This window comes from Micropterus dolomieu, linkage group LG10, assembly GCF_021292245.1.
Source record: "Micropterus dolomieu isolate WLL.071019.BEF.003 ecotype Adirondacks linkage group LG10, ASM2129224v1, whole genome shotgun sequence".
Taxonomy (NCBI): Eukaryota; Metazoa; Chordata; class Actinopteri; order Centrarchiformes; family Centrarchidae; genus Micropterus; species Micropterus dolomieu.
In genome coordinates, this window is record NC_060159.1 from 14,121,063 (window position 1) to 14,130,175 (window position 9,113).

Consider the following 9,113-nt stretch of genomic DNA (forward strand, 5'->3'; position numbering starts at 1 on the left):
TCCCGCCGCCCCGTCCCTCTGTCCCCCGGTCCCCCCTCCCTACCAGCCGCAGTGGTTCCTCCCAGCGAGCTTCTGCGCTGCTCTTTCCTTCAGCTGCTGTCAGATAAGAAGCTCACCGCCGGCAGCTGTAGCTATGTTATCGCGGTCCAGATGCGTATACCAGACGCTTGGCCGTTCTCTGTCAGCGGCTAGCCAGGTAGGTCGGACAACACCAGTGGACCAAGCCTGTGTATGGGCTCTAAAACGGTTTCGACAGATTAAAATAATAGACAGCTAGCCGTTAGCTCCCCTTTAGCAGACGTTGGCTTGTGGAGCAGGGCGTCGCCTACAAAGAGCAGACACACCCGGGCAGCTGCAGAGGCATCGGGGGGGGGGGGAAGCAGCAGTGTACCATTAACTATCTGGACTCTATTTAAGGCTTTATTTCAAGAAAAAAGCCGCACCTAATATTAGCTTTAGCCAGCAAGTCATAACAAACTTACACAAACTAACAAACTATCACCTATGTCCCCTGTAGTTTACTGTCTACTTTCTTTTACATGTTCTCAACCGCTGGTTTGGCTCTACACGAATGAGACAGGCTAATGTTAGCATGTTCTGGTGCCCTGTGGTTGTAAAGGCAGGTGTGTGGCAGAAATAGCCCATGTCAAGTTAGACAATTTCAGCTATCTCTCCAGTGCTTTGAGCAGGTATTGAAGCTGAAACATGATCACGATGATAATAACCTGTGTGTCTCGCCAAGAATGATGAGCTACTACTCCCTACTTCACAGAGACCACAGTATGGTGCTGTTGCTGGCAGTGGATTATAGCCTGCATAGAGGGTCTTGAGGAAAAGCTTATTAGGTACATAACTAGGCCGGTAACTAATGATTATTTCTATTATAGATCAGTTTTGTTTGAGAAACGTAAATCAGTGAATGTTCTGCAGGTTTTGCTTTAAAAACTAACTTTTAAACACCTGATCAAGTAATTGTTTCAGCTCTAAAGATAGTGGGTAGGATTTATTGAGTGTCTACTGAATTGTAACAAAATCAGAAAGTGAAACTAAATATGATGGTGGTTCATCACTCATTGAAATGTTTTACTCTCATGGTATGTTACAGTTCTAGTGAGTTAGAACAATGAAAACTCCAGTGACTTGGTTGCTACACTCGTGCACATGCTTTGAATCAGTCAGTTGTATATGATGTGGTCAATTTCTGAGAACTCCATTGTCCCCGGGCATCCCACAACTATAGGTTTGTGTTAGGATCGCCAGGCAAAACAGACAAACATCCGTGTGAAAGTAGCCAGAACTAGACCGGCTTCTTCATCAGAGGCCCTGCCCTGCAAATACCTACACACAACCTATAACATACAGCAATGCAGCACAGTTGACCATACAGCAGCCTGTTTTTGTCAGCATTATCTTCCAGTGAGGGGAAGCAAATCTCTGCTGTCAGTTTTCCCAATGTCTCAGTTTGTTCTCTATATTATATTTAGACGTTACGTTTGAAGCATATTTTTTACTCTCTGTCTTTTCAGGCTGATAACGTGCTCTTCCGACAAAGTGTATCAGGTAAATGTGTTTCTAACTAAGTAGACTAGACCTTTTAGCTGGAGTTGAGAACCTCATCGGTAATGCAACATCTCAAACTGCAGTTTGTATTTTTATTGCTCATAAATAAACAAGCTCTGTGAGTGGTTCATCCAAAGCAGAATAAGTGATGTTTTTTGAGTGGCTGAGGTGCCTCAGAGCCCACAAGTAGTTAACACCAGCTTTCAGGGAGCTCCACTCATATCTCAGGAGAAGCAGTAGTTACAGATTTTGTTGATTATGTTTCTCTCTTTTCTTTTTCTGTCTTAAGGCCTCTCTGTCTGCAGCCGGCTAGTTTACAGGAAGTCTCAGCCGTAAGTGCTCTCTCCAATTTTGGTGTCTGTCTTTGAACGCCCCTCAGTATCAGTCAGTGTAAGAGTTTGTCTATTTCATTCATACAGTGTAAACTGAGTCGTACACCTGTGTGGGTTTCATGTGGAGTAGAGTAAACCTAAAAACATAATAATGCTGAGAAAGGCGTGCGTGTGCGTGTGCGTGTGCGTGTGCGTGTGCGTGTGCGTGTGTGTGTGTGTGAATGTATTTGTCTAAAAGTACAAGTAATTTTGTTTGTTTTTTACATTTAGATGCAAATTTCCATCATCAGCGAATGTCTTTCACATCCGATACTTCAAGACATCTGCTGTTCACAGTATGTACAGTTCTCAACGTCATGTATTGACCTCAGCTCTGCTCAACTTACAGCAACTGACCTCTTCCCCTTTTTTTTTTTTGTTTGTTTTTTTTTTTTTTACAGGGGAAGAGGTCATCACAGTCAAAACCCCTGCATTCGCAGAATCTGTTACAGAGGGGGATGTGAGGTGGGAGAAAGGTTGGTATATTTTCTGTCGTAGGTAAAATATTTCACAGGTGTCAGTGTCCCATATTTTATTGCCAATGAGCCAAATGTTCAAAGTAACCATATTTCAGCACATGAAATACATGCTCTTTCGTTGTTTATGCTTTAGCTGTGGGCGACTCTGTGACAGAAGATGAAGTGGTGTGTGAAATTGAGACTGACAAGGTTAGAACAAGACCATCAAACTGAAATCATCTGTATGATTTTTATTTTTATATCACTTTATCAAGAAACCTACTCAAAACGTCTATATTTTGTTCCTCCAGACCTCTGTTCAGGTGCCCTCTCCAGCAGCCGGTGTAATTGAGGAACTGCTGGTGCCTGATGGAGGGAAGGTAGAAGGAGGGACGCCGCTCTTCAAACTCCGGAAAGGAGGTGTGCTTAGTTGTGCATCAGTTATCATTTAGTCACTAAAGTAAACAGACTTGTTTTTTTTGTTTTTTTTATATGCCGGTGGCAGTGTGAGACCTAAGTTTCAGTACAATTACCAAAACAGTAGATTGTTGATACTTTACTCGATGTGTTACTATTTTGCAACATATGCCAAGCTTCTGAGATTAACACAAACCGCCTTCCTTTCCCTTAATAATATACAGTATATTATTAGTTTTAATGCGAAACATATGTGTGAAACATGACATAATTCAGTCGGTAGTGTGTGTTTTTTCACCCCCTTGTAAATTTGAAATGACTTCTGTAGTTGTGTGTTACATAGGGACGCAACTATGGATTATTTTCATTATCGATTTAATCTCTCAATTTTTTTTCTCGATGAATCGATTTGTTGTTGGGTCCGGAAAGTTGTGAAATATGTCGATCAGTGTTTCCCAAAGCTCAAGATGAGCTCCTAAAATTTCTTATTTTGTCCACGACCAAAAAATATTCAGTTTACTGTCATAAATGGAACCACAAAGTATTCACATGTGAGAAGCTTTTTTTTAAAAATTAGTTAAAACCAAACCAATTAATTTGGCGATTAATCGACTAATCTTTGTAGCTCCATAGCTGAGAAGCTACTCCCAAATGGATACAAAATAATGATTTTAACATTTATTGAATTATGACCGCACTGAAACATACCTTTACAACCATGAGACCTATACTACATGTTTCCTTCTTTACGTCTTGTTTCCTCAGCTGCTGCTGCCAAAACTGCCCCCTCCCCAGCTGCAGAGGCTGCAGCTCCTCCTCCACCTCCAGCTTCAGCCACCACTGCCGCGCCTCCAGAACCCCCAGTGCCACCACAGGCTGCCCCAGCTAAATCTGGTGTGTTAAATCTACGTGCTGCAGAAAGCATTTATTTATCATTATTGTGCAGTATGTATCTGAGTAGGCCAATGTCTCTCTTTTTGGCTCCAGATGTAACAATCTGTCTTTCCTTCTCTGTCAAGTTTCTGCTGTCAAGCCCACTGCTGCAGCTCCAGCTCCTCCAGCAGCAGGAGTTAGAGGAGAAAACAGGGTAACACAGATGCTGATGACAAACTTTTTAATGTTTCACCCATGAGTTTTTTGTTTCTTTTATTGGTGGTTTGTTCTCCTGCTGTCCAGGTGAAGATGAACCGTATGAGGTTGAGGATCGCCCAGAGGCTAAAGGAGGCTCAGAACACCTGCGCTATGTTGACCACCTTCAACGAGGTGGACATGAGGTAAACCACAGCAGCTCCTGAAAGAATTATCCCAGATTTATCCACACCGATTACATTGTTCTAAAACCTAGCCAGTTAGGATGACAAGCCTCAGTATTAAATATCCTGATTCACATTTGATGGTAGACGCGTGTAATTAACATGCCAATGTCACACTGTGAGCACTGGATATATTCTCTAATCGCTCCTCAATTTTTGTTTCAGCAACATTCAGGGGATGAGGACGGTGCATAAGGATGCTTTCTTAAAGAAGCACAACATCAAACTGGGTTTTATGTCAGCATTTGTGAAGGCTGCTGCTCACGCTCTGACTGACCAACCTGCTGTCAATGCCGGTAAGACAGCGCAGTTTTTCTTTTGTTTAAAATTTAACTTTCACCAAAGAAGCTTTCCTCTCTGTTGTTGTTGGGTTTTTTTTCTTTTTTTTACTAAACTTTATTCCAAAAATGTTTTTAACCACAGTTATTGATGATTCAACCAAAGAGATAGTCTACAGGGATTATGTAGACATCAGCGTCGCTGTGGCAACTCCAAAGGTATGACTTTGACTCTAAATAACTTTTTTTTTTTTTTTTTTTTGTATGAATACTGAGTATCGTTGAATTCACCTGAATAACATGTATTTCATTTTAGGGGCTTGTTGTACCAGTGATCCGTAATGTTGAGACCATGAACTTCACTGACATCGAAAAAGCCATTAATGCTTTGGGAGAAAAGGTAAAAAGCTTTGTGTAATATGTACATTAGTACTGTGAGCAGTGCAATATGTGGGCAAAGGTGCTATTACATTAGATTGAAGGTGTGGACGTCAGCAGGGTCACAGCCTCAGGGAAGAGGTTCTTCCTGTGCTTGCTGGTGCGAGAGTGTAGGCTCCTGTAACGCCTGCTGGATGGGAGGAGGGTGAACAGTCCATGGTTCGGTTGGGAGGCATCCTTAATGATGTTTCTTGTCCTGCCCAGGCAGCGCCTTTGATGAATGTTCTCAATGATGGGTAACTGGGTGCCGGTGATCTGTTCTGTCACAGCTACAGTGTGATAACTGACATCTTAAAATGATTCCGTTGCTTTTCAATCGTGATAAGCAGCCAGTCATTTTAGACTGCTATGCTATTTTGAATAAAATCAATGTCTATCTACGTTCATCACAACAATGAGGAAATCATTTGCATTGTGTGCCTCAGGCTCGTAAAAATGAGCTAGCTGTTGAAGACATGGATGGAGGCACATTCACCATCAGCAACGGTGGCGTGTTCGGCTCCCTGTTTGGCACGCCTATCATCAACCCCCCACAGTCTGCCATCCTGGGCATGCACGGCATCTTTGACCGGCCGGTGGCCATCAATGGCAAGGTGAGAATTATGTGTTCATAGACACAGAAGGCTAAAAGATGAAAGGAGCTATAATTGTGTGAGTCATAGAACAGGGAAGAGGGACTTCAATTTGTCTACTGGGTTTGCAAAAATGTTACTGGTACAAGGTGAAATGTAAGTTTGTTTTCATACTTATTATTATTATTATTAATTAGGAAACGAATGAAATAAAAAGCAAACAAAAGTTGTGCAAGACGAATTATACCGCCAAGTATCTGAGCTACATGACAGACGGTCGTCACGCATACATTTATGGATCTACTGGTTTTTCAGATCTGATGCACTCAAACGTGAGAAAACAATAAACCAGCTTTTTGCTTTGGCAGGTTGAGATCCGGCCCATGATGTATGTGGCACTGACGTATGACCACCGACTCATTGACGGCAGAGAAGCGGTCACTTTCTTACGCAAGATCAAAGCGGTGGTGGAAGACCCACGAGTGTTGCTTCTGGACATGTGATGACGCTTCTGCCGCCACCTTACACTCATAGGTCAGCTGCATAAAATGAACCCCACATCACAAAAGAAATGCACAGGTCGCACAAGATCGCCAACACTGATTTCAGACTGCAGGGCGATATTGAGGTTGTGTTCCAACACTTACATGGAGCTGAAATAGCGGTGTTGTCTTTAGAGAGAAACTAGAAGTATCTGCCATCCTAGCAATATGCTTAAAATGGTCCTTAGCTGAATCAACAAAGCAAAAAGAAAGCTTAGGACAACAGTTGGCGCACACAGGCTTAAAATGTTGACGATTACTAGCATACAGGTGTATTATTATACCAATGTGCTCTTCAGATGGACATATGAAGCAGCAGACAAACACTCGCTGCATTCTTGTCACAGCTGTGTAATCATGAATCAGGCAATATTTGGCTGCTTGACTTTCTCCCGTGCTCATTAGTTCAAGCTCCAGAGCCACTGTTTCCACAGCGGGGCCAAGCGGAGCTCACTCAGATTTAATGTTTTTAATGTTAACACAGAAGTAAAAGAATTCCTTGGGTTTGCTGCTAGTCATTGTTACTAGCAACAGTCTGGGGGGGAAAAAAAGACTCCGCAACCTGTCTGACGAGCAAGTGTTTGGAAGCGATTCAGTTCACTTATATTGCTGCTTTTCACTTTCATCCATGTCCTGTCTTTTTTTCTTTTTTTTTTTTTTTGTTTTGTTTTAAACCTACCTTGCCGTTGCCAGGCAGATTCTTTGACCATGAAAATCTAAATATTTTGATCACATTGCTTTTAGTAAAACAGACACACATAAATTGAACTGTTCATTAGCAGAAAGTGTATAAAATTTTTTTGTTTTTGTTTTTTGTATACTTGTATGTATGATGGAAGTTTTGCAGCAGTAGAGATTTTCATTGTGTTATCCTATTTATAAAATACTGGTATCTATTTAAAGAAACAATTTTAAAAAACATTAAACATCTCAAGTTCTTATGTACTGAAACTTGTCTTCCACGTTTACTTTACTAACCTTTTACTTACTTGCTGTATTACCACAGATCCAACAATGATTTACTAGAGCTGAAACGATTAATTGATTCATCCATCCATCAAATTGACTGACTAATCCATTGATCGGCAACAATTTTTTATTTTTTTTGGTTCCAGCCTCTCTTTGTTGATCCTAAATTTAATCTTTTGGGAGTTTGTACAAAACAAGACAATGGAAGGTGTCATATGAGGCTCTCTGAACTTATGATGGCCATTTTTCACTATTTTTGAAGTTGTATAGACCATACAGTGGATCATCTAATTACACAGAACATGAAATTGAACGTAACAGTTGGTTGTAGCCATACGATGGTGTACGTAATGCCAAGCGTATACTGCACAAGAGAAACATTTGACTGCACATTCCACATTAACTTTCATCCTCTAACAGCGCACTTTGTCTTTTTGAAAAGGACACGGCAAAATAAAAGCACAAGGCCGAGGCGGGGAACGTCTTCACAGTCGATCTTGGCTAGAAGCATTTTATCTCGTGCCAAATGTATTTTGCTTCCAAATTCTCTGCTGCAGATGAATTCAGCGCCCAACACTGATCTTCAAAGCCTCGTAGCCAGCCTACCGCTCGGCTCTTGAGTAGCTCCGAATAATGGGATCATCTCTGACAAAGTCTTAAGGGTTGCTTGGCTCTTTCTCCCACTTCACAAACACAGGCTCAAGTGTATGCAGCTGTGTACGATACCTCTTCAGTATTTCTGTTTACTTTAATAATCACAGGGGACAATAGGTCCTAATGTACGTCTTTGTTTCTCTGCCAGCACCTACACAAATGTCTGAACAACACTGTTTGGAGGAAAAACACAGAATTCATTACGAGAACACAAAAAACCCAAACATTAGATTACCATGAGAATACTGGAGGTCCTAATGGGCCTGAATACAGCAAACAATGATACAAGGGTTCCTCTAATTTAATTATTTACTTGTATTACCACTCAAGATTCCATTAGCGCTTTCGAGATCATGCTAATTGGCAGCGAGTGCCAGTGGGTGCATAGATATCTGAAGGGTTTGTTGGCAGGTTTTTGTTTCGTCTTCAAAATTTGGCCAAATCTGTGAATTTCCAATTGGACTGCTCAATAAGATGTGGGTTTTAAGTCTTTGTGTCCATTCAGATGAAAGATGGCCCATTAGAAATTGGCAGCTAGCTGTTTGTTTTCATTAAGCCACATCAGAGAGATAATTTACCTAAATTATTCTGGTATTTTTTTTTCTCTCTCTTAAATAAGCCAATTATATCAATGCCATATAAAGAATTGTATTTTAGTCCAATTGGGGGAAAGTGTGTCTTGAATATAAGGTACTAATATTTATTTATATTTTTGTTCTCAAACACTTACTTTTAAATTATTGCGTTCATTTCATGAGGTTTTTTTGAGGACTCTTTTAGCGGACCATCTTAACATATTTTGTGAAATGAACATTGCTTGTATACATGGACAAACTAATTCCAACAAACATCCTGTTCAGGTATTAGATATTTCTTCTAATTAAAAGTATTTTCTATGTATAAGCATCCTTTGTGAATGCAGAGACAAATTACTCTTTTTACAGTAGCTATGGGTTAAAATCCTCCACAGCTTTCCAGCAACAAATGGACCAAATCAAAAGCATAACCGCACTGGGTGTATTGTTATTATATTGTCTCCATCTGGATTCAGTTGTCTAAGTACATATTGACAGAAAAGCATGAAATGTCTTCCATCAGTTCCAGTTAAATGAAGACACTCCACCATTAAATTACAACTTTCCCAGCTATGACTCGCATGCTTTACAGTGCTGGTGGTTATGAGAGGGATTCTGTATATGATAATCACGCAGTGTAACTGAAATCCATTCTCTGCTCGCCACAAGGAGCTCATCCAACTAAGGTAAGTTTATACGAATGGGCAAAGTATCATTTCTGAATAATCTACAGTATTAAAATAACTGTTGGGAGTTGCTGCAACACTGGCATAGTACATTGTAAATACTTTTTATAATGTGTTTTGATAGTCTTATTGTCAAGTTTTCAATTTCATATTTGACTTTTTTAGTATTTGTTTAAAACAAAAAAACTCTCACCTCACCAAAATACCAAAGCAAATTCCTTCTATGTGAAAATCCACTTGTCAATAAACCCTATTCTGATTTGACATAGTTAAATTTAAA

The 9,113-nt window shown here is 40.5% G+C and overlaps 1 protein-coding gene across 1 annotated transcript; it reads left to right on the plus strand.

Annotated features, from left to right (window-relative positions):
- Positions 1 to 52: 52 nt before the first annotated feature.
- Positions 53 to 6,894, plus strand: LOC123978150 (dihydrolipoyllysine-residue succinyltransferase component of 2-oxoglutarate dehydrogenase complex, mitochondrial-like). The gene is made up of 15 exons (XM_046061300.1): positions 53 to 196; positions 1,527 to 1,560; positions 1,850 to 1,892; positions 2,163 to 2,227; positions 2,333 to 2,407; positions 2,544 to 2,599; positions 2,701 to 2,809; positions 3,572 to 3,700; positions 3,826 to 3,893; positions 3,983 to 4,080; positions 4,285 to 4,415; positions 4,543 to 4,616; positions 4,714 to 4,797; positions 5,261 to 5,428; positions 5,776 to 6,894. The coding sequence occupies exons 1-15, from the start codon at positions 134 to 136 to the stop codon at positions 5,908 to 5,910; spliced, it is 1,332 nt and encodes a 443-aa protein (XP_045917256.1). The 5' UTR covers positions 53 to 133; the 3' UTR covers positions 5,911 to 6,894.
- Positions 6,895 to 9,113: the final 2,219 nt, after the last annotated feature.

What these genes read in the sequence shown, in the direction of transcription:
- LOC123978150 (XM_046061300.1), top strand. Translation starts at nt 134, where the DNA reads ATGTTATCGCGGTCCAGATGCGTATACCAGACGCTTGGCCGTTCTCTG. An exon ending in CTCTGTCAGCGGCTAGCCAG is followed by an intron (nt 197 to 1,526) that starts GTAGGTCGGACA and finishes CTGTCTTTTCAG; the next exon opens with GCTGATAACGTGCTCTTCCG. An exon ending in TTCAACGAGGTGGACATGAG is followed by an intron (nt 4,081 to 4,284) that starts GTAAACCACAGC and finishes TTTTTGTTTCAG; the next exon opens with CAACATTCAGGGGATGAGGA.